At 44.9% G+C, this 25302-nt stretch overlaps 1 protein-coding gene and 1 pseudogene across 1 annotated transcript; both read left to right on the top strand.

Annotated features, from left to right (window-relative positions):
- The first annotated feature begins 8630 nt into the window (after positions 1-8630).
- LOC122915713 lies at positions 8631-9197 on the top strand (annotated as a pseudogene).
- Positions 9198-17042: 7845 nt separating this feature from the next.
- Positions 17043-24408, top strand: LGALSL (galectin like). Its single transcript, XM_044264090.1, has 5 exons — positions 17043-17126; positions 17953-18024; positions 18174-18262; positions 19125-19302; positions 21277-24408. Exons 1-5 carry the CDS (start codon positions 17091-17093, stop codon positions 21418-21420), a joined length of 519 nt encoding a protein of 172 aa, XP_044120025.1. The 5' UTR covers positions 17043-17090; the 3' UTR covers positions 21421-24408.
- Positions 24409-25302: the final 894 nt, after the last annotated feature.

The raw sequence follows: 25302 nt of genomic DNA on the forward strand, positions 1-25302 counted from the left end.
CCCAGCCCACACCTACTGAATCAGAACCTCTAGAAATGCCGTGGAGTCTGGGAATTTTTTAATCCCCAAATGATTCCAATATGTAGCCAAGTTGAGGAGTCCCTGACCTAATGATTCCTTGTCTCTAGTATTTTCTTCAAGTGCCCTCTTCCCCCAATTTTGATCCAGGTTGTACATTGCTTTCAGAAATCTTTCTAAAGCAGTTGTTTACATGACTCATTTCAAAGACCTGCAATGCCCCCCAACTGCCTCAGCAGCAGCTTCCAAAGCATATACATTTTAACAAGTAATATAAGGAGAGTAGGGGAGAGAGGAACCCAGAATGGATTTTAACCAGCTCCTAAAGGAGCAAAATGCAAAACTTCTCAGCATTTAATATGCAATTACAGAGTGTGAGTTTTCAAGAGAGAATGATGTAGCATGTATAGTTTCCAAAATTATCTGACCATGGAATCCTTCTTTTATGAAATATCTCATTGCTCTGGATTTCTAAGAAATCCTTTGGAAAAGACCAGCCTACAGGATAAATTCCAAACTCCTGAACCTGGCCCCAAAGGCACCCTGTTAGATCCCTGGTCTGCCTTTTCTGCTTTGTCGTGCACTGGCCTCAAATACCCACTCACCCTGAACTATTCATGGTTCTACCAACACTTCTTGCTCTTTGGTAGAAAGGCATTTATTATGAGAGTCAAACAGGAGTCCACCCCTCTGATTCTTTTTTTTTTTTTTTAAAGATTTCATTTATTTATTTGACAGAGAGAAATCACAAGTAGATGGAGAGGCAGGCAGAGAGAGAGGGAAGCAGGCTCCCTGCTGAGCAGAGAGCCCGATGCGGGACTCGATCCCAGGACCCCGAGATCATGACCTGAGCCGAAGGCAGCGGCTTAACCCACTGAGCCACCCAGGCGCCCCCACCCCTCTGATTCTTATCCTGTCAATCCTTGGACCCATTTCTATTTGCCAAACTACAGTGTATGTTTACACAACATAAACTAGATCTTTAACTGAGGGAAAGGAAAGTCTAGGTTCCTCATCTGTGCTAAGGAACAGTATCAGTGCTACATGGACATACTTGTCCATGGGCCCATAAACAGATGGGCACACACTAAGGACATTTTGATTATTTGGTAGAGCAGAATATGAGACTGACTTTTGTTCTTGATGTTCTCATTTATTAGAGAAGCTTGCTGGATGATTGGGAGAGGGAACCTTTTATATAAGCATTACCAGGGGTGCACGGACTGACTCTGTAAGTTACCTTCTCCCACTAAATCTCTGCGAAGTTGAGACTATCAGAGAAATATCTTCTTGCCTTTTGGGTCACAGTGACTACTACTGGAAGCCATTCAATCATTATGAGGGGAATCTCCGAGTTTTCTTTTCTTTTCTTTTCTTTTTTTCCAAATCAAATCCTCAGGATGTTTGAAAATTGGTCTTTCTTAAACCCTAAGTGCAGTGATGTCATGGGAGAGCTGAGCCACTCTGGTTTAGAAGCAGAGCTCCTTAGGTAAGTACCCAGCTCTCAGGAAATGAGGCAACATGTATTAGCACTTCAGATGCCTGAAACAGAAACATGACTGCAGTGGCTAACACAAGTGGTTTATATCCCCGGCATAAGAATTATAGAGGCAGCACTGCAGGGCTCACCGTCTGAATGTTTCTGATGCCATCAAGGACCAATTTCTCCTACCTTCCAGCTCTGCCATTGCTAGCATGTAGTCCTGCTCTCATTATGTCCATGCTCCCGTAAGAAAGAAGTAGGAAGAAAAAAGAACAAAAGACACAGACCAGCTTTTTATGGGAGAATACAGTGGCTTTTCTGAAAACCCCTTCGATCAGGCTTTTATTTAAATCCCACTGGCCAGCTCTTCATTACACGACTACCTTTAACAACAACAAAGTCTGGGGAATAGAGCTTACTAGCTGGCAAATAGCCACTCACCTCAAAATAGGTTCTTTTTGCAAAGAAGGGGAGATTGGAAATTAGATAATCGGCCAGAAGTGCTTAACCTAGCGGAAGCACCAAGCTCCCTGCACCATCAGGCAGAGAGCACTTGTAGCTTCTGTCTGGGCATAAGGTTAGTAAGATAGCCAAGATATCTCCTCTCCCTTCCACCAGAGCACTTGTAGCTTCTATAGAGATGTAATGTGGAAACCTTAAATTACGTGCCTTAAATTAAAAGGCTTAAATAAATGCCCATGCTCTGTTTACCTGTCTGTATTGCAAGGTGCATACACACTTACCATACCTTTGGGCATTCCTTCTATATTTAGAGCATTTGGCAAATTGCTTACCCAGGAATTACCCAACATCACTGAGATCTCCTGGTTACTAAGCATTTAAAGCCAAATTTCAGCATATGGAATAGAAAACATGGCATGTCTTGAAAACAGCAGTTGTTATAAAAGCTAAAAACTGCTTTTGCCCCATGACAAAAAGGTCGGTAGGCCTTTGAAGGACAAGTTTTTTTCGTGAATTCCGCTAATTCAGGTATTTACGCAAAGCCTAGAAAAGGGAAGGATTTTCTTTCTCCACTTGCTGTTGCTGGATCCACTATAGGTTTTTTAGAAGAGATTGTTCCAGAAGAGTCTAGTGTGAGTTTTCTGTGTATTAAATGACTTGAATGTAAGAACCTGAGCAAACCTCAAAGCAAATAATTGGGGCAATGAAAATGAGGGACTGGTTCCTTCTCCAAAGGTCCAAGAGAAATAGCCAGGAAAGACGTAGACATTTTCCAAAAAGCTTTCTTGCAGTTTCTTGCAAGGTTTTCGGGAGCTTTCCACTTGTGTGACAGCAAAGCCAAGAGAATTGAGCTGGTGCCCTTCTCTTTCTCTGTGACTCAGGCCAAGTAGGTCTTTTCAACAGCACTTGTTAATCTTGTTAAATCTTAAGTGCCTCTTAGTTTTATGAGCTACACTCACTTTCTCTTCCAGCCCTCACTGACCTTGCTGTCTTTTCGTGGCTTGAATGTCATCTCATGAAAGAAGTGTACAGTTGATTCTAGGACAACACCAGACTGGAAAGTATGTGTGTGGCCTGCATCATGGGGAGAGGCACAGGCCAAGGGTCCATACTGGATGCCATCAAATTCATTCTCAATCTGTTAACAAACATCTTTTAGAGACTGAATGTGGGTGAGCTGCATGTTGCATTTGTCTTTGTTTTTTAGAGGAAGAAAATGAATTTGTCCTCAGGGTCGTTCGGCAGAGTGGAGATGCATCACACATGGGAGCAGAAAATGTATTTAGTTGCTCCAGCAACTAAACTAAACGGAAACTTAGCCGTATCCACAAAACTCAGACGTGCATTCCCTGTGATCTGGCAATTTCATCTCTAAATGGGTCAATGCTTAGATGTTTCACAAGAGCATATCCTGGTTTTTGCTTGTGAGGATACCATTCAATGAAGCAATTCACTTTTTTTTTTTTTTTAAGATTTTATTTATTTATTTGTCAGAGACAGAGGGAGAGAAAGCGAGTGAGCACAGGCAGACAAAGAGGCAGGCAGAGGCAGAGGGAGAAGCAGGTTCCCTGCTGAGCAAGGAGCCCGATGTGGGACTCAATCCCAGGACCCTGGGATCATGACCTGAGCTGAAGGCAGCTGCTTAACCAACTGAGCCACCCAGGCGTCCCGCAATTCACTTTTTTAAAAAAAGATTTATTTATCGACTTGAGAGAGAGGGTGTGAGAGTGGGGGCAGTGGGGAGAGGAAGAGAGAATCTCCAGCAGACTCCCCACTGAACACGGAGCCTGACTTAGGGCTTGATCTCACAACCCTGATACCAGGAGCTGAGCTGAAACCAAGACTTGGATGCTTCACCTATTATACCACCCAGGGGCCCCCAAATCAGTTCACTATTTTTTTTTAAGATTTTTTATTTTATTTATTTGACAGACGGAGATCACAAGTAGGCAGAGAATCAGTCAGAGAGAAGGGGAAACAGGCTCCCTGCCGAGCAGAGAGCCCAATGCGGGGCTCCATCCCAGGACCCTGAGATCATGACCTGAGCCGAAGGCAGAGGCTTTAACCCACTGAGCCACCCAGGCACCCCATCAGTTCACTTTCTGATACTAAATCCAGCTTCTTGGGAGAGACAGAAATTCTAGAAGCAGACGTAGCTTCCAAGTGCAGCATCTAAGGATACAGGCATCTCAAATCCTGAAACAGCCCACCTTTTCAGTACCACCTGGAATCAGATCCATGTTCACTGGGTTCCCTGCACTATGCCCCTCTAAGTGACTGCAGAAACGCAGCTCAGAATCCTCAAAGAGAAAGGGATAGCATGAGGATTTCAAGATCTCTCCTCTCCCTTCCTCCATCACTCAACCCCTCCAATAACCATCAATGACCCTCCAGACTTATTCCCACTTCTTCCTTCAGAAGGCTGTGGCATTTGGGAACACATTCTTCAATAAAATCCTCTAGAGTTCAGGAAGAAATTATTTGTCCCCCACCCCAAATACAAACCATTTGCTCCAGGAAACAGCTGTGTTTTCTGAGATCATGCTGGCTTTCAAGAAGATGGCATTAGAAACACTGTGCTCCAGATACAGAAGCACCTCTTTACACTCCCCTAGTTTGGGTCAGTGTCATAAAGGAGCTGGAGGATTTCCTTTAAGGAAGATCTGTACTTGGTATCATGAGTTCTCCTATAGTTGTAAATTACTTTTTAACATCTCCGTACTTCCTTTGCGCTGTGAATTCTTTAGAAAACCATTATGCTGTGAGTTATCGGTTTTCTAAGACAGATTTAGGTGTTATGAAAATGGGTGAATCTTGTTGAAATATGCATAAGAGAATGGAACAGAGCTTATGAGAAGGAAAAGAACCTGCTTCCATAAGTGTCAGTGACAGTGATCTAGTTAGTTCGGTAGCAAGAATGACCTTTGTTCAGATCCCAAGTAGAATACTTTAATCCCTCTGGCTCGGAGAACACATTTGGTCTGCTAGGAAGTTTACACAGCATGTTGCTGAATGTTATTCCTGATGACTATTTTTGCAAAGAGCACTTACTACCAAGTTTTGTTCCAGCCTTTCAGACAGGATCTCACATATAAATAAAGTTAGGGATTAAAAAAATTTCTCTCTTGGGCTCAAAGGGGATTTTACCAAACATCAACAAAAGGAATGAGAAGCCAGTAAATTCTACTGGAGCTAAAAGTCTTAAGGATAATGACCCGTACTTTGTGAGCTCTTCTGGGCAGAGATAGAATTGCATGTAGGGGGAGATGTGTTCTGCGTCATCCAAAATAAAACTCCTCATCTTCGGATCTCTCCCTTACCTAAGCCTGGTCTTCAGAAATAAATCTAATTCCATAGTATAGGAAATGATTTAAAAATATCTTTAGGGATGCCTGGGTGGCTCAGTGGGTTAAGCGGCTGCCTTCGGCTCAGGTCATGATCCCAGCGTCCTGGGATCGAGTCCCGCATCGGGCTCTTTGCTCAGCAGGGAGCCTGCTTCTCCCTCTGCTTCTGCCTACCACTCTGTCTGCTTGTGCTCACTCTTGCTCCTCTCTCTCTCTCTGACAAATAAATAAATAAAATCTTAAAAAAAAAAATTAAAAAAAAATATCTTTAAAAGAGTACGTGTGGGGGCACCTGGGTGGCTCAGTGGGTTAAGCCTCTGCCTTCGGCTCAGGTCATGATCTCAGAGTCCTGGGATGAAGCCCCACATCGGGGTCTCTGCTTAGCGGGGAGCCTGCTTCCCTCTGACTCTCTGCTTGCCTCTTTGCTTACTTGTGATCTCTCTCTGTCAAATAAATAAATAAACTCTTTAAAAAAAAAAAAAAGAGAGAGTACATGTGTGTATAATGCCAAAAATGGTGATGGAAAAAATGTTCTACTGGATTTCCTCTTTTTCTCTCCCCTTCTAAGTCCACACACTTCCCCTCTGAGGAGCAGCCCGGCCCCCTGTCTCTTTCCTCCTTTGTTGCCCTCCTGGTCCTTGACAGTGTTGTACTGTCTTACACCCTCTCTGAAGGGCCCAGGGCCCACCATGCTCACTCCTGCTGAGCCTCACTCTCCTTCCTTTACCCTCTTCCCGTGGGGCCACCTGCTAATCTTTCAGGCTTTTTAACTAACTCCTCACTCCTGTGCCTGGCAGAGCACAGGACTGTATTTTAGTGGCTTTTTTCTACCTACTCACTCTCTTACCCTAAACTCGAAAGGGACTCTTCCTTCTTCCTGGCCAAGATGAGAAGCTTAGCACATGCCGTCTTGTTCTAGACTTCAAGTCCAATCACTGTCCCTGAGCGTCTAGTCCTGATTCTTAGATTTTTACAGGCAGGATTTAATATTCAAGTGTAGTAGGTAACCCAAAATGATCATTCTTTTGATGTTGTTCTTAATAAATTTACTAGTACCAAGCGAGCATGCACACATAAACGCACGCACACACACACACACAGAGGCAGGCTTGCAGGACTTTGGAAAGAACTAATAACAAACAAAATTGCTACTGTTACTATTTTTAGGCTATCTGCAACCCTCTGAAGTAACAGCTAAAACAGCATTGCTGAGTCCTTAAGAGCTCTGATCCTGGATCTGCACTACCTGGATCAAATCTCAGCTCTGTTACCTGATCTAATTTGGCAAGTTAACTGATTTCTCCATGCCTCCATTTTTCTCATCTGTAAAATGGGAATAATTAAAGGACATACCTCATAGGATTGTCTGAGGGTTAAATGAGTCAATATTTGAACAGACACGGAGATGCACTGCCCAGATCCCCCTTCATGGGCGAACTTGCTGCCAGGTGCAGAAAGGATGGTGGGCAGACTCCAGCTCTCAGCACCTTCAGTGCATCTCAGGCAGGACTTGCCTAAGGCCGTGCACTTCCTTGGGGAACCCATGCTTGGTGACTAAGTGAGGCGGGGGCGAGGGGTTATTAAGGCAGGCCATTCTGGTCTGATGTAGGATGCTGGTGGGCACACTCGTCTCATGCTCCCTGCCATGCTGGCCAAGGCTTTACTGAGCCTGAGTTGCAGTCTGACATTTTCTTGCTTTCTCCCCTTTTCTTCCAAGGTGTTAATTGCTAATAAGCATCTCACATCCCAATCTCTGTCTCAACTGCTACTTCCAAAGACCACAACGTGAGACGGCATTTGTCAGGTACTTAGAGAAGTCCCTGAAGCACAGTGAGTCAGTGCTGTTAAATAAAATCAAATAAGGATTCTGGAGAGGTGGCACCTTCACCACTCATCCCTCTTAGAGAAGAGGTTATAATTAATGTTCAATATCAGGCTACTTTAAAGAGCCTAAGAGTCTCCCTAATCAGGATGAGGAAATGGTACCGCTAGTATTAACCATTTCATTGTTATGTTTATGCTTTAGGATTTTTTTTTCACTGTTATCTTTTCTGTGCTTGATCTTGCCAACCCAATTTTTTTATTGCTTGCAAGAGTATATTCTGATGTTTTAAACTGAGGTTCAACAATGTCTCCTAATGGCTAACATGAATTTCAATATAACTCCTATGGCTGCTAGAATTAAAACTTCTCAGTGGTGGGAAGGACAGCTCAGTGCCGTCCTTACAACCCAAAGCAGATTGTTCTCAGGGCCTAAACTAGGAAAGGCCCCTCGTGGGAGGGAGCACTTAAGGATGGAAGGGTGACAAATCAGAAAAGTGCCTAAGGAAGCACATTCCAGGCAGGAGGAACAGCAAATGAGAAGACCCTGCGTAACAGGTGCACTTGGCTGCTGAGAGAACACCAGGGAACCCAGTTTTGGCTGAAGAGCAGCTGAGCAAAGGAGAGTGTGGCCCCAAGTGAAGCTGGAGACATAAGACCAGATCTCGTAGGCCTTAAAAGCCACGGAAGGGAATTAAGGTTTCATTCTAAATACCGAGAACCCACCTCATGATCTTAAGGAGGGTTGATGGGGTACAACTTATTTTTTGAAAGACCATGCAGGGGGGGTGCCTTCAGCTCAGGTCATGATCTCAGGGTCCTGGGATTGAACCCCGCATCGGTTCTGCTCAGCGGGGAGCCCGCTTCCCTCCCCCCACACCTCCTGCCTCTCTGCCTACTTGTGATCCCTCTCTGTCAAATAAATAAATAAAATATTTCTAAAAATAAACAAACAAATAAATAAAAATAAAAAACCATGCTGGCTCAACACAAGTTCAACATTGAAGAAGGGAGCTGAGCTACAATTTACTAAAAGATGCCTTTACGAAGATGTCTTATGAAAAGATTCCTGGGTAACACTCTATTTTAACACTGTATTATTATTTCAAAGGGCTTTTAGGTGAGTCTGTGACTGTTTTATGCACCACTAGGAGGCCACTGAGAATGAACAATATTACATAGATTAAAACCATCACTAGACCTGAAAAAAACACTCATCCTGCCCACACTCAGAAAGGGCATCCGTCATTTGTTGTCACTAAGCCCATTCCTTCTCATTTCCATTTATAGCCTATCACCTGGCATCAACAGTGTAAATCATCTCTGTAAATCATCTAGAGCCAACCTTTGGTTGTAACTTCTCTAGAATAATTGTTAGCTCATCATTTTGCCTTGAAATGCGATGATACCTACTTTTTGGCCTGTCCTGGCTATGGCATCAGTCTGTCAACAGTGACTAGAATTAAAAAGGATGGCTTTCCTCCTGCCATGGCAGCCGCAGCCATGATATGCTCAGGTTTCAGAAGAGGCTTGCCTCCAGGGTCCTCTGCTGTGACAAAAGAAAGTCTGGTTGGCTACCGGGAGACCAAGGAGCTCACCAGTGCCTATGCCTATCTGCAGATCCGGAAACTGATCAAAGACAGACTAATCATCCGGAAGCCTGTACCCTCCATTCCTGTGCTCCGTGCAGGAAAAATACCTTGGCCTGCCAGAAGGGCTCTGGTGAGAGAAAAGGTTCTGCTCCTGCTGGAATGCCCCAGAAGGTAACCTGGATGAGGAGGATGAGAATTCTGCACTGGAGACTGACCGCCAAATGCATCACAGCCTGTACCTAAAAGTGAAGCGTTATGTGTTCACGAAAAAGCCGATTCTTGTGGAACACATCCACAAGCTGAAGGTAGACAAGGCTTGCCAGAAGCTTCTGGCAGACCAGGCTGAGGCCCACAGATCGAAGACCAAGGAGCACACAAGACTATGAAGAGCGGCTCCAGACCAAGAAGGACGAAATCCTCAAGACTCTGTCCAAGGAGGAAGAGACCAAGAAATAAAACTCCCTCTATTCTGTCTGTACATAGTGGCCTCAGCAATAACACAGATCAGTTTTTCAAGAAAACAAAACTTTATCTGCCCAAAAGAGAAGGGGAGAGAGAGAGAGAGATGAGTATTGGCCTCCTGAAAGACAGGGACTTCTGCCTTCCAAAGAAGGGCCGCATGTAAACAAGATGTGTTTGTTTTTAATTTTCTTTCAGGCTGAGAACCTACTCACTAAAGACGGGTGGAGGAAGAGCCTGCCCAGAAGAGCTCAGAGCTAACAGAAGGAGTAGGGAGGAATCTAACAAGCTAGGAAGGAAATGGGCCAACCTGTCCAGGGAAGAAGCTGCGATTACCAGGGTAATGAGCTACTTTGCATCACTCAGTGCAGCGCATGTGCGAGGTGGGCAGGACTGCCCAGGAATCCAGTGGTGTGCGGGCAGATTTCCAGATTAGTGTTAAGGTGGACCCTGGTTAACAGAGAAAGCTTCAATACTTGTGTCTCTGCCTCATTCATTTCAAAAACAAACAAGACAAAGCAAAAACAGAAACAAAACAACAACAACAAAAAAACTTTTTTTTAAAGCATCAGTTTCTTCTCTTCTCTTGATGGAGTTTTTCCCTGGCACTAAATGGATGGGATCAAAGGCACGGGCAGCCCTTTTGTTTCCTCTCCCCAATGTACTTGTGTTCATTCTTGGTAATTAAAATGAGGACTGGCTTTTAAGATAAGTTGGAAATTTCCCTCCCTCCCCATTCAACTCAGCCTTCACACACACACACACACACACACACACACACATGCACAGAGGCACCCGTGCCAGCATTCTTAAAAAGTCACGTCTAGGCCAAGCCCTACTGAATTTATAGATTTCCAACTAATTCTTAGGTGTAGAAGCAACACTAGCCAATCCAGGCCAAGGCTGTGAATGAATGAAATGTGATGAGTTTAATCAGTGTAGACTGCCAAGTTGAACTTCTGCTATTTAAAACATTTCTTCAACTTTTCACTTACTCTTCCTCTGTGAGATAAATTAATCATTTAAACAATTCAGACCTAAAATAAACACGTTGCAGATAATCTAAATTTAGATAGAAAATGTGTTATCTGATTGGCAGAGGAATATAACCAGCCTCTGGGTTCAAAACATTCTGTTTCTATTTTCTGGGCTATATTGCCATGTTGGTGGGGAGTTCTTAGCCCCATTCTGAATATTTTCAGTTGGAAGAGGCAGTGTGCAGGAAAGGAATCTATAGTCAGAGAAGACCTGACATACTCTTAAGGAAGTCACATGGAAGAGGAAGCAAGTATTCTAAGTGTGAGCATGTGTATGGTTGTTTTTCTTTTTCTTCTTCCTCCTCCCCCTCCCCCTTCTTCTTTCTTTTCCTCTTCCTTTTCCCCTTCCCCTTCTCCTCCTTCTTTGGAAAAGAAAAAATTATCATAGTAACGACCAAAATGGAGCCCAGCTCCATAAAGAATAATAAATAAATAATAAATGAGTGAATAAATAAATGAAGTCTCTTTTCTCTGAATCTCTTTGTTTGGTCAAATTTGGATGCCACGTTTCCATTTCCAGGGCTCTCCTGGCTAGCGGTCGACCCAGGAGCTGCGCTGTGTTAATGCCTACTCCGTGTAGCTCACCTTTTACGAAATCCAGAAATCTGTGTCACTCAACCCCATTTCCTCTAAACACCAAAAGAGCACCTGGCAGCCTGCCTCCTGAGTTTTCCTCCCCGCTAGCTGGGATCTCCAAATGTCATGACGGCCGAATCCGAATGGGTTGCTCTCCTTCCACCCAGCTGAGCCACGCAAGTTTCCATGAAACTACCAAACCAAGAAACCCTTTATGCCACCTGACGACAAGAAAGTAAAATCACAGAGGCAATAAAAGGGAGGACTATAAACCAGCAAATGAAAACCGAAACATGGAGCATAATGAGAAGAGTGAAATTCGGCCTGGGGCGCTGTCACACTGGCCTGTCACATTCCTGGTAGGCAAAAAGACTGGCTGAAGACCAGATCTGCCTCTTGGAATCGCTGAAAGGTGAGGCTGGGGAGAAGGCACAGAAGCGATTCCGTGACTCTCAGGATATGCCCAGTGCCATGCTGGAAAGAATCTTAAAATATCTTTCATTCATGCTGCCAATTCCAAACGCTGGAAACAGTGTTCTTTCTGTTTTCCCTGGGAGAAGGCTTTCACCTCCCCGTCAGCAATTGTCACCCTTCCCAGGAGTGAGCTCTCAGGACAGGGTGCACCCAGCGGCTCTCAGACACACGAAAGGGCCCAGAGTGACATCCCCTGGGGAGGAAACAGCAAGTCTCTCTGAAGCCCTGAACTCCTCTGGGGGAAGGGTTCGTCATTATCTCCTTCAGCGCCGAGGGTTTCTGAAATCAATCCTTCTTGTGCTAAGTAATTAAAACACAAGCAGGAGGCTAGTTCTAGTTTCCTCATAAATAAACTGAAAATAATGGAATGTTAGGAACTGCCATTGACTGCCAAGTTTTATGGTTGTCCTCTAATTACTTTGGTACAACACAAATGTGTGCGTGTCTAAAATAATTATTTGATAATGCTCACCATAGTTCCTGCAGTAATTAAGAATTTTAATCATGTATTGAAATACAGAAAAATAGCTTGATAAATGTGTGCCCTCCTACCTAAGTAGGTAAACAAAAGGATGCTGACTTTGTGTATTTTACCGCTTACTTGAATATTTATCCTGAGCAGAGACTGGCCTGCCAAAGACCATCATGGAGAGCTGAAAGCCTGATGGGCTGATAAAACTGTGCACTGTCTTGTTCCTCAAAGGAGGCTGCAAGCACCATTTGGGGTCTGGGGTGGGAAGGGCATCAGGTCACCAGATAAAAGAAGGTAAACATTTGGGATGTTTCCCTTTTACTGTATTTAGAGGTGCAGGGAGCACATTAGGTTTAAATCAAAATAAACATGCAATATGATAAAACAGAATGCAAGTTTCTCCATATTATAAAGACATTTTGAGCTGGGAATTATAGCTACGGGGACTTTCACGGGTCCTGCTTCATCTTAGGTGCTCCTTGTGGGACCACTTGCGTAGTGTCAGGAGGTGATGACTCACCAAATAGAAAAGAAGGCGTTTCTGGTGTGCAAGTTTCTACTCTAGATTAGACTGGATAAATTTTGTATCATGTATAAATATATGAATAACGGGAATCTTTTTTTTTAAAAGATTTTATTTATTTATTTGACAGAGAGAGATCACAAGTAGGCAGAGAGGCTGGCAGAGAGAGAGGAAGGGAAGCAGGCTCCCTGCTGAGCAGAGAGCCTGATGCGGGAATCGATCCCAAGACCCTGAGATCATGACCTGAGCCGAAGGCAGCGGCTTAACACACTGAGCCACCCAGGTGCCCCAAATAATGGGAATCTTAAAGCAACTTCCACAGTCCCGCAAAAGCATGTCTTCCAACACCACATCGCAGTTCCACTTATGGCCCGAATTCTAAATCCACTCTTCCCTATTCTCTCTGGCCCAGCAACTAGCTTGAACCCTGCTTTCAGAGTAACCCTGTTATCTTCTAAATAACGGGTTCTGAATCCGGGGCAATTTTGCACTCCCCACCCGCATCTCGTGGGGTCCATCTGTCAATGTCTGAGGTCCTCTCCATGGAGTAGGGGGTGGCATTACTGGCCTCTAGTGCTCAACATCCTATAATGCACAAAACCAGTACCCCACAGCAAAGGATTTCCCTCAAATGTCAATAGTGCTGAGGTTAGGAAACCCCGCTCCAGCCAGAGTGTCTACAAACACACACACACACACACACACACACACACACACACACACACGGAAAACAGGTGGTCGGAAGGTCAAAGTCAGGCCAACGGGATCAGGACCCACAGAAAGCCTACGAAGGCAGTCACAGTGTAAGGGAGGGAGGCATGTCTCTGCACAAGAGCAGGAGACAAAACACAGCCTCTGGAAGCAGGGTTCTAGCTGGTTGTTGGGCCAGAGAAAATAGGGAAGAGTGGATTTAGAATTCGGGCCATAAGTGGAACTGTGATGTGGTGTTGGAAGATGTGCTTTTGCGGGACTGTGGAAGTTGCTATACACATTCCATCAGACGTTTGCCACCTCCTCCAGAAAGCGGCCTTAATCCTCCAAATATGGGAGTGAATCTCCCCACTCAGTGCTCAGGCTAGAGGTGTGAGGCTTTTATTACCTTACCAACCATGACATTCTGCCATTGTTTCCCAGAGTGAGCTGTAAGCTCCTCGAAGGCAAGACTTGTGCCTTTTCCAATATTTCTTTTTGGTCCATGGTATTATAGAACAAAACACCCATACAAAGAACATAGATACAATACATAGATACAAAATACATAGAACAAAATACCCATAAAACAGTTGTTGAATGGACATCAATGCTGTAGTCTCCTCCCAATATTAGAAATGCGGCATGCGCACATATGAATAGAACACATTAAATGGGAAGGAAAAAAGGAAGTGATCTACTCTTTTCATCTGGGAAGACCATTTAGCAAAATCTTCAAAGACCTGTTTATACTTCTTTTTTTATGTTAACTATCTGTTTGACAGGCCTTCCCCCTCTTCTTTAGCCTTTTTAGCAGTTTCCAGTAGTAAGGCAGTTCATCTTGGAATTTCACTGGTGTATCCCATAAAAGGGTCACAGTCGTGGTTTATGTTGTTTTTGACACAAAAGCCTGAAATCCAAGTATAGAGCATCAGCAGAGAACTAATAAAAATAAAGCTCTGCAATTAATTTGCCAATAACCTTCCCCCATAAAAAGTAGTTTGACTCTGCTCAGCTTTAATTGTAATAAAAAGTCATTCAAGCTTTCTCCTTCCTCTTCATATTTAAAATGAGACATTCTGTAGACTGAGAAGGAATCAAGCATTTGGGGGATAAAAGGCAATTTTCCACGTTAAAGTATTCCGGGACAGTTCAGTACCTTCCTATTTTTTAAATTCCCAAGATGTAAGAAACACATCTCAAGCGATCCAAATATCTTCAACTCCACTTACAAAACAAATCAAAGGATTATTCTTTACCTTATAAAATCACTTATCAAGCCTAGATTCAACCCAAGATTGCTTTCATTCAGCAGCCCTTACTCTCAAACCCATTCAAATTCAGATGGTATTTACACATCTTTTCAGGAAACCCAAAGAACTTTCTAAGAGCTAAGAAGGATGAATGAATGAACCCAACACTTCATTTTGCAGGTGAGGAAGTAGGCTCAGAAGTCAGTATGAACTCTCAAAGCTGCAGAATGGTAACAGCCAGGACTTATCAAGGGCCCACAGCTTCTCACATCTTTATCACTTCCAAGGGTGTCTGAGCCACCATTATATCTTGCTGGCCTGGTACAGGAGTCCTGCTTCTACCCTCCCTCCTGGGCACTCCCCTCCCCACAAACGCCAGTCCACAGAGCAGCCAGCGGGATGCATCTACTACAGAGGGAAAACTCTGTCACTCCTTTGCTCAGACACTTCCAATTCTTCCCACTTCTCTCAAGTAAAAGCCAATCCTCACATGGTCTGTGTGCTCTAATCTATTTGTAATTACTTATCTCTTCTGCCTGAAGCACCCAACACTCTTCACATACTTCACCTGGGACTTTTCCATTGCACTTCCCTCCACTAGAAATCTCTTCTTCCAGACTTCCAAAGGACTCCCTCCCCCTTCCCTTTCTTCAGAGGTCTTAGCAAACATCATTTACCAGAGGTGGCCTCCCTGTCCACCCCTATGTAAATAACATCACTCTACCTCCTACCCCTCTCTCCCCCCTTACTTTCTTTCCTATTTTCTTCTAACACTTTTATTGCCTGACATATTATATATTTATTTGTTTATGGACTGCATTTCCCCATGAGAAGATCAACAACAACAAAAAATTCCTGCTGGATCCCTAGTGCCTGGTACATGACAGGCACTGAGTATTTTTGTAGAGTAAGTGCTGCTATGTGCCAGGTACTATTCTAAGGAAGGTACAAGAACCCATTTACTTAATCTTCCCAACAAGAAGGCACTATTGTCATCACTGTCATCTCTGGTTCACAGATGAAGAAATTAAGGCACAGAATAGCTTAGAAACTTGTCCAAGATCACTCAGCTAGTAAACTGTAGAGTCAGGATTTGAACCCAGGGCACAGGCCTTTTAACCACTAAGATGTTCTGTGTCATGCTTAACTAATGACAAAAAAAATGACTTCGGTGGTTTTTCCCCATACCAGACTCTTGGAAACTGAGATATATCCAAGTGTGCTTTCAAAATGTCAATAGTTTCTTATAACTTCCTAATATATTAACAATCACTAAGGTGTGATTTTGAGCTAAGATTTGCAAACAAGATAAAAAACGTGAACCACAACTGTGTTGCATTTGTTCATTAATGCATAATGCAACTGTGTTGCATTAATTCAGAGCACACAGTGGATAGGACTGTGGCATTACAGACCTGTGCAGGTAATTCTCCCTACTGGACTGAGATTACCACGATTAGCTCTGGTCCATAAAGGGAAAGCTAAGGCACAAAAGCTGCAGTGATGTTCCAGGCCACAGAGCCAGCAGCACTGGCTGGAAGTGAGCCTGTGAGGGCCCCTCTGGGACTGCAGTAGGTCACACATGCTCCCTGCTTATTAGCGTAAAACACCCTGGTGATTCATACAATGGAATGTTTAAGCCAAGATGTCACCTAATAGAGGGTATGTTGATACAGCTTTATCTAAGAAGTTACATAATCATCCTAATGTGGAAATGCCAAAAAAGAATTTGTGCCTTGGAATAAAAGACGGGTGTACCCCTGGGAATTACTCCACAAAGGATATAAGGAGTTTTCCTGTGAGAAACTTATTGGCGCACACTGAGCAGGTGACTTGTGAAAAACAGGGCCCAGTGGGGGCTGAGGATTCATTGGGAGCAGTTCTGCTTGGTAAGAGGTGGTAGCCAGACCCCTGCCCTGGAGAGCCTCCAGGGTCTCCCAGACCTGCCTATCAGTCCACAAGGGAGAGAGAGGCTTATTCTGCACCTAGCCTCCTGGGATTAAAAAATGTCCTTGCCCTGAGTCCTCTCTGCCTTTTGCTTTCGGGTCAAATATTTATTTACGTAAATGTAGAGTCCTCTCGTTATCTTTCTACCCTAGAGGGCCGAAGGAATCTAATGCTCCACTTTGTTGGAATTTTCTGACAGAAATCTGGAGCTCTGGAATACCGTCCCCACCCTCCAGTCTTCCCTTGACCTCGGCCTCCACCGTTCCACCTGCCCCAGGACGTGACAGTAGGAAGGAGGTTGGCTGGAAGGGAGGGGCGAAGGTGTCACAAGCACCTGTCACCTGTCAGGCCCCGGTCCCCACTTCCCTAGCCCCCAGGGTCCCCGCCCTCCCGCACGCCCGACTGCGACTGGCCCGTCCCTCCCCCTTTCAGCCTCCCGCCACCTTCCAATGGCCGAGGGGCAGGGCAAGCTGAGCAAGCCGCGGCAGCCCAGCCGGGTCCCCGCCCTGTTCCCAGTTCCCGAGCCGGGCCCCGGCGGCCTTTAAATGCCGCCCAGGGCCAGCGCGACGCGGCCCTCGTCACCTTTCTGCCTCGGGAGGCAACAGCAGCACCCCGAGGAAGAAAGCAGCCGCCACTCGGCAGCGCCGGTCCGGGCAGCTGCGGCCACCTCCGACCTCCCGGCCCGCGCCGCCTCCCGCTCCCCTCCCCCTCCACCCCGGCCCAGCCTGCCCGGTCGGCTCCTGGCCCCAGGCGTGCGCGCGCGCGCGCGCCCGCGTGTGTGTGCGCACGCCCGACCAGCCTCGGACCCGCGCCCCCGCCCGGCGCAGGACCGCCCCGGGATCCCCGCCCGCGCGCCGCGTCCCACGTCCCCCCACCGCCGCCGCCGCCGCCGCCGCCGCCGGGCCGCCAGCCGTGCACCCCGGCGCGCCGTGCAAGAAGATGGCGGGATCGGTGGCCGACAGCGATGCCGCGGTGGTGAGTGCGGAGGGGTGCACGCGAGGCGTCCCCTTCCCGCGGCCCCGCACGCCGCCGCCCGCTCAGCTTGGCTGCGGCGCAGAGGAGGCTGAGGCCCAGCCGGGCGCCCCCCGCGTGGGAAGGCGCCCGGTACCTGTTAGCCAGCGCCGGCTGTGAGCTGCCGGCCTGGAGGGGGTGCGGGGGGCAGGCTTGATGTCCCGGGTGCACCGGAGAGGGTGCATGGGGGCGGACGGCGGCGTGGGGGTGACAGACAGCCCCCGCCGTGCCATGCAGCCGGCGGCCAGGTGTGTGCACGCTGCACGTGTGAGCGTGCGCTTGTGTGAGTGTGTTTGGGGCGCGCGCCCCGCGGCCGCCTCCGACGTCCCGGGGATTCCCCTTTGGAAATGGGTCTGGCCGGGACGGCGGGAGGGGGCCCGGGAGAGAAGTTGAGCTCGGCCCTGCACCGCGGCCGCGTCCCTCAGGACAGGCCTGGGCGACTGCGAGTCCAGGGGCGTTTGCGGTTGAAGACGGGCCTCCCCTCCTCCGACGCGGGGCTCTGGCTCCCCGGCGTGCCTCGACCTGGATTTTGATCTAGATCTGAAGGTCTGGGGATCTTCGGCAGCTTAGCTACGGGGTGGAAAGGACGGGTTTTGTTCCCGGGCTTTATGTGGTTGTTCAATGGGCTGTGAGGTGGCAGCATCTGCAGATGCTGCCCGTGTCCTGTGAAGGCTGCTGGATTCAGCCAGACTCGGATAGGTGCTTCCCCACTCCCTCCCCTTCTCCTCCCAGCCCCCACCTCCCAAAACTAGAGCCTCTGGAAAGCCAATCTGTGTGCTGCTATTTTTAGAAACTAGATGATGGGCATTTAAACAACTCCTTGGGCTCTCCAGTTCAAGCCGACGTGTACTTCCCACGACTGGTAAGTGGTTTAGTTCTGTGCTCTGTGTCTCTGCCTGTACCCTTATCCTTTCTAATTGCATTTTCTAATGGGTCAGGTACTCAGGATCTGAGGGCTTGGCTCTTCTCAGACAGGCAGTAAACTTCCTGTTCTCCTGTCATCCTTTGCAGATAGTTCCATTCTGTGGGCACATTAAAGGTGGCATGAGACCAGGCAAGAAGGTGTTGGTGATGGGCATTGTTGACCTCAACCCAGAGAGGTAAGACAGAGAGTTCTTTCACCCCAAGGCTTATCAGGCAGTTAAAAGGCCCTGCCCACTCTTGTTGTGGTTGTTTGCTCCTCCTCCTCTCCCCATGGCCAGTGTTGCTAGTTGGAAGTGCCAAGAAAGTACCATGTTCCCATGAAAAGAATGTGTATGAATCCCAGCCATCATTTCTCCAGACAGCTATTTATATCAAAGATTATAAATATAGGCCCACATCATTTTCTCTCTGACCCTTAAGGAGGCCAAAGTATTTTTTTTTCTTTAAAGGTTTTTTTAAACATGGTGCTTGGAGCAAGATCTATCAATATAAATGACAAGCGACATTATAGGATACTATTTCCCCTGGTCAATTTCTGGGGCTGTTTTTGAGAATCTGAGGTGGATATAGACACAGATGTGTGGGTGGTTTGGGATATCTGAAAGTCCTAATGTTAGTCATGTTCAACTCCACCAAAGTTTGTTGTTGTTTTTAGATGTATTTATTTGACAGAAAGAGAGGGAGAGAGTGATCACAAGCAGGGGGAGTGGGAGAGGAGGAAGCAGGCTCCTCACTGAGCAGGGAGCCTGATGCCCCGGGCTCGATCTCATGACCCTGGGATCATGACCTGAGCCAAAGGCAGACGCTTAATGACTGAGCCACCCAGACGCCCCTCCACCAAAGTTTTTCCCAGCGCCTCCTTTCAATATTAAGATGTCTGGCTTCATTTTAATCCTCCTCCTGCATACACGGTGTAATCTCCTGTGCAAACAGTAGTGGCCCATTCAAAGCAGACCAACCCCAAGGAGAAGGAGGAACTAGGGGAGCCTGGGTCATTGATAGCCAAACCCAGAATAAATGAGAGGGTGTTCTTTTCAGCTTTGCCATCAGCTTGACCTGTGGTGACTCTGAAGACCCTCCCGCCGATGTGGCCATTGAACTCAAAGCTGTGTTCACAGACCGGCAGCTACTTAGAAATTCTTGTATATCTGGGGAAAGAGGTGAAGAACAGTCCGCAATCCCTTACTTTCCATTCATCCCAGACCAGCCATTCAGGGTGAGTACCTCGAGCGCTTCCAGTCCAGCCGCTGGCAGAGTGATGGTGCTCTGCTCCTCCAGCAGATGCCAAGAATGCTTTAAGCTGCCAAATTTTTGCATGTCTAGGAAATTTGTCACCTGATGGTGAGAGAAAGAAAAATGATGAAAAGAGCTCTATTTGCTAATACAAACTAATACTCACCATAGTAGCTCTTGGCTCTGTTTACCCAGTACATTTATTTAGTAAATAAACCCATGTCCAGATTGTTAAGAATAAATACTTTTCTGTGTAGTACTCAACCTGGTACTAGGCATGTAATCTATACCTGTCCCAAAATATCCTGATTGATTAATAAATAATAAGTGCTAGAAATTTCCTCATTTTTTTTCCAACCTATAAGGAGCACTAAACCTTGTTAGTTGTGACTTTTTTTAAAAGAACAATAGCAGTAATCTTTTCATTTTCTCTTGTTACTTTTGCTAATGAAGTCTGGTCCTTGTTTCTCCTTCTGGGTTGACAAGCCTCAGTCTGCTTTATTGTCACAGGCTCTGTGTCTGACAAGTTCCTTCCCTTGGACCTGGATGGGTATAACTTGGCTCTCCACCATCTAGTGGGCAGGAAGCACAACCCAAACTTCCCATCCAACCAAGCAATGTTAGTAGAACCTTCCTCTGTGAAGGACAGTGCCGAGTAAGAGGTGCAAGTAATGTGGGTAATGCGTTAGGACAGGATTTACTGAACCACCGGGCCTGGTGATGAAGTTGTCCATATTACACCTTGTTAACACACATCACAATAATAACAGCTCAGTTAAAAGTTCCATGTTGCGTAAACGCCTAATAAAGCTCAACTGCCCTTAACCTGTTGCTCTTTGTCTAGACATTCACAAGGGCCTTATGAAGAAGTAATAATTTTTCTTCTCACCTTACCATCTGGTGGAGGGAATAAGAATCCATGACTTTTATGTCTGTGATGGAATTGAGATTGTTGCCTTCTAATCATAGTCTGGGGAAGGTACCCATACGTATCCTGTGCCCTCCCCTTCTCTAGAATGGTAATGGCCCCTTAGCTTCCTCTTGACTGTGACAGTTTATCTCATTTTTTTTTTTGACTGTGACAGTTTCTTAATGATGAATCGTAATGCATACGTAGCTCATGAATGAGTAACCAGAGCCTCTGTCTGCCAAGAGGAATATAATGCTCCCCTGCAACCAAATTGAACTGAAATCAGCCCTTCTTGGTGATAAAATTTTAGTAATAATATGAATTAAATGTGACTAATATCACATATGAAGTCTCTTCTTACATGGTAGCCACTGATGCTTTTAATGAATACACAGCGCAGAACCAATGATTAAAATCTATAGCGAATTACTTAAGGAAAAGAGGAAGAAAAGGCTTTTACCATATGGAATCAGCATTTCTGTTTGGCTTAACAAAGCCTTGTTAATTACACATCCCTGGTCCAGTGGTAATTACTGTGTAACCTTCTGTTTGCTTTAATGTTTACCATGCTTGGGTGCCTGGACTGTTCTTACATGCTACTAAATGGAGGCAGTGGATCTCTGTGAGGGTCTCTTCTGGGGGTGGGATAGGTTCAGGGGATGACCATGGAGGCATTAAGTGCCATATAAATAAATCTGTTCTGCTTTATGTCGCTTTGGAGAACGGAGAAGTGTTCAAGCATGAACAATTAAAACCTTTAAAGGATATTGAAGAGTGAAGAAGAGTGGTTCTCAAAGTGTGTTCCTCATTCCAGCGGTAGTAGCATCATGCTAGAACTGGACGGAAATGCAGATTCTCAGATCTTACCCTAGACCTGCTGAATTGAAAATTTGCGGGGGGGTGGGGGGAGTCCAGTGGTCTCTGTTACACTTCTGTGTGATTCCAGAGTTTGAGAACTGCTGAAGATGTTGCCTTTCTCTAAAATAAAGTATTGTGTGTGTGTTTTCCCCAGCAGATTCATTGAAATTCTGATTATGTTTCTTCTAGGTGGAAATTCTCTGTGAGCACCCACGTTTCAGAGTGTTTGTGGATGGACACCAACTTTTTGATTTTTACCACCGCATTCAAACGTTATCTGCAATTGACACCATAAAGATAAACGGGGACCTGCAGATCACTAAGCTTGGCTGATGCTGTTTAAACCTCCTCTGTTTCACGTAGGATCAGGTGCCGCAACTGCCTGACTGTGGGTCTGGAAGAAGTGTGCTAGCAAGACCTGGAGACTTAAAAAGAAAACAAAAACAAAAAGCAGGCTTTACTGTCTCTTCTTTCTGTGCAGTTTAAACCCAAAATGACAACTCCAAACTGTGGTTTGCCCTTAGGAAGCTGTCAGAACAAAGACACCGAGCCATTATTTCCAGAACAAAGTAATACATTTATGCTGGATTTTATTCAGACTATATTGACATGGATTTGTGATAATTTGTGATCTGGTAGCAAGTTTTTCATCTTTTCAAAGCAAGGTGATACTTAGAAACAAAAGTGCTAAAGACTTAAAACAACACCACCGCCAACAAAGACGGTACATCGAAATCAACTCATTTATGCACTGAAGTGAAGTGTGTAGCACAACCGACATTTTAGTCAGGGTATTTACATAGAATGTAGGTTGTTCAAGGTTTGGTTGGTTTTGGTTTTTGTTTTTTTTTTCCTTGTTTTTTGGTTTTTGCACAGCATAATGTTAATTCAGATTTTTAAAGCTTTCTCGTAGTTATTTATTTATACTCAATGTATGTATTAGAGAATGATTAATGTCTCAAAAACAGCAAGTTATGAACTTTTGAATGTACAGATATCTTAGGTCCAAAGGGGAAATTACATATTACAATCATGAAAGAATTGTTATCTTCCATACCCCTAAACTTAGGATCTCTTGATATAAATTGCTCTAAGTGCTTTTGGGAAAAGTTTGCAACATTTCGATAAATTGCTTTTCAAGTAATCGACAATTACATAAATTCTATTTATATCATGTTTTCTCCTTACTGTGAATTAGCACAGTATTGGCTTCCTTAAGACTAATTAACTACATTTCCCTAGGTCTTTATAACAGCTCGTTAAGTTGTTATTAAACTAGGTGAAAATATATGAGACCATTTTTAAAATAACTATTATATAAACTTTTCAAAGTATACTATGAAAACGATTCTGGAATGCAGTGTAAAGCAGAAGCAAATGGCCCCAGATAACTTACTTGGAAATAATTTATATCAACTTAAGCTGTTAGGTCATTGTGTTAACTTTTCTTATGTGACCCTCACCAATATCCCTAAGCAATGTCTTTGGAACTTCAGAGGAGAGGCTGCTTCCTACTGCTGTTAGCAGTGCTGAGACACTAGGATGGGGGTGGGGGGCAGGGGGAGGATCCAGATTAGGAAATGATCCAATTAGTTTATCTGGAAAGTTAACTCCCAGGACTCCAGATCCCTGGAGTCCAGCCAATAGTGTGAATGTTTCAAATTAAGCGGTAAGAGTTTCCCTGCGTTTGTGGAGCGGATCTGACCGCAGAGCATCTCCAGGAGGAGGTGGCCGTGGTGTGAATATCACCACCTGGCAAGGGATGGCTGGAGTCTGGGTGCATTGGCGCTAGAGAGAAGGACCCTTGGCATTGCTTTGGTCAGGTAGTGGGGGTGGGGGGAGGACAAAGGGGTGCTGGGGTGGGGATGTATTTATATATAATTTAGGTTTTGTTTGTACAGCGTACTGCATCATGTTAGGGCACGTCCTTGTCCTGCTCCGCTTTTGCGTTTTTTTACACGACATGCAGAGGCACGGAAGTGCCCACGCCAGTCACTTCCACGTGTCGAGAATGTAGACAGTGTTTCAGTACCAAAGTCTAAGAAAAAGCAAACTAAAATTGTGACTTTTTTATAGGTGATATATTTGGGTTCTTCTCAACTTTGAAACTGTTTAGCACAGTTTCGTCGCGTTATATAAGAAGATAACTTTATCCAACAAGACTGGCTGAGTGTTGAAAAGCTTTATGTACCAGCTGACTTATCAGCCATATTCAGCCAAGAGGGCTCTTCGGCGCAGGTACTTGCAAGCCTGTGATTCACTTCTTGTGGCTTGTGAAGCCACTAGATTTTGAGGTGTGTTCGTGCAGACACTTTGAGGACACCCTAAACTATATTTGTAGGGGTTTTGGAGGAAGACCCCCACAGGAGGTTTCCTCTGAGTGGCCGTCCATCCCCACGCACTGCATAATTCAGCAGAAACCAGAGGAGCTGGGCTTGTGGCTAGTTGGAAGGGACACTGTTCTCTCTGCTGATCAGCTAACCGCTTAGCTGCCAAGCCCTTAGGCAGTTCAGTTTAAAGAAACACTGTTAACCCTTTCTCTGAGAGGCCCAGTGGGAACCTCTTGGATGAGCCTGCTGGAATTAATCTAAATGATGTGATGGATGGATTCAGGTGGAGCTCAATTAGCAGGGGGCGGGTGCTATGTTACTCATTAGCTGTCAACTGGAAACAGTGTTCTTGCCTCTTATTGGCATGTGAGGTCTAAGGTGAGAATTCAGGGTGGAAAGTGCAATTTAAAGCTTCACAGGAAAGCATTTGGGTATGTAAGGAGTTATTTCTGACCAGAGCCCTAATTTTGCAACATGACCAAAACCAAGGAATATAAATAACAATCAGGCTCTGGGAGAATAAAAGGCAGGCTTTAGACAATCTGTCCACTTCTGCATCATAATTGGAGTGAATGTATATATCTACTTAAAAATTAATAGAAGTGACTTTATTTTCTGGGCTGTCCCAGAATTGTCTTAAAATTACTATTTTTTTAAAATCTGAAACCCCATTTCAAATCTTGCCAACCTCAGTTCAAAACCCCCTAAGAAATCACTCTGGGAAATGATGGCAACTTGTTAAAATGGCAAATCCTTTCATTTCTATTAAGAAGAAAATATCCAAAAAGAGGGAGGGAGCCCTGTTGCCTTGAGAGAAAGAGCCTTGGCATTTTCCGGCATTAACGTAGGAATAATGTTCTTATGATGACATATTTTCAAAGAAACACTTTCTTATTTACTGCGTGGTGTAAAATGTTGCTAAATGTGTTCTTACATTATTATGTCACTGCTGAAAGTTATTTGCACTATAATAAAGGAATTTTCTACAAAATGGTTCCAGTTTATAAAATGCTAAATTTGGCACCAGGTATGATATACTGAGCCTAAACCATGTGTTACAGCAGTGTTCTCTCCCTTTCATACATATTCCCAAGAACCAGCTGTTCATGTTTCCCTCCTTGATAAACTGATCAAGAGGAGAGGGTCTCAGAGACCTAATGAGTTTATGTTGTGTGTGCAATGGGGTTTTTAAAATATAGTTTATATACAGTAAATTAACTTTATTTGGTGTACAGTTCCATGGGTTTTAACACATGCACTGATTCCTGTAATTACCACCTCAAGCAGGATACAGAATTGTTCCATCACCCCCAAAAAATGCCCTTGTGCTCTCCTTTTGTAGTTAAACTTATCCCCCTTCCTCACCCTAATCAGGCAACCACTGTTCCCTGCCACCTCCCTAAAGTTTTGCCTTTTCCTGAGTGTCCCATAAAGAATATCATACAGTATCTAGTCTGTTGAGGTTAGTGTTTTAACATTTGCATAATGCATTTGATTCATGTGGTGTATGTATCAATAGTTTTTTTATTGCTGAGTAGTGTTCTATTGCATAGATGTACAAATTTCTTTATCCATCTACCTGCTAAGGATGCAGTGGTTTCTTAATAAATCATTAAATATAGTCTTAGCACTTTGTATCTACAAAAGCAAGATTGCATTTCCCCCATCTTCTCTTTCCTGTGGTTTGAATGATTAGGAAGGAAACTTGATTCCTTGGCTCTTCTGCCTGCAAATAAAACCATGGCTTACAGAAGTTTGCCCCAGCTTCACTTATGGGAGATGAGTAGAGAGGTATTTACTCACAGGCTGGGTCTGGTGTCCTACTTATGTCTTGTTTTTATTATCCCTTTTTTTCCCCTTTTTTATTTTTTAAGGATGCAAAACT

This window comes from Neovison vison, chromosome 8 (genome assembly GCF_020171115.1).
Source record: "Neovison vison isolate M4711 chromosome 8, ASM_NN_V1, whole genome shotgun sequence".
NCBI classification, from domain to species: Eukaryota; Metazoa; Chordata; class Mammalia; order Carnivora; family Mustelidae; genus Neogale; species Neogale vison.

Bases quoted from the DNA above. Each gene is read 5' to 3' on its own strand.
- LGALSL (XM_044264090.1), top strand. From the start codon at position 17,091: ATGGCGGGATCGGTGGCCGACAGCGATGCCGCGGTG. The intron at 17,127-17,952 runs GTGAGTGCGGAG...TGCTATTTTTAG, and splicing joins CCGACAGCGATGCCGCGGTG to AAACTAGATGATGGGCATTT. The intron at 18,263-19,124 runs GTAAGACAGAGA...TGTTCTTTTCAG, and splicing joins GTTGACCTCAACCCAGAGAG to CTTTGCCATCAGCTTGACCT.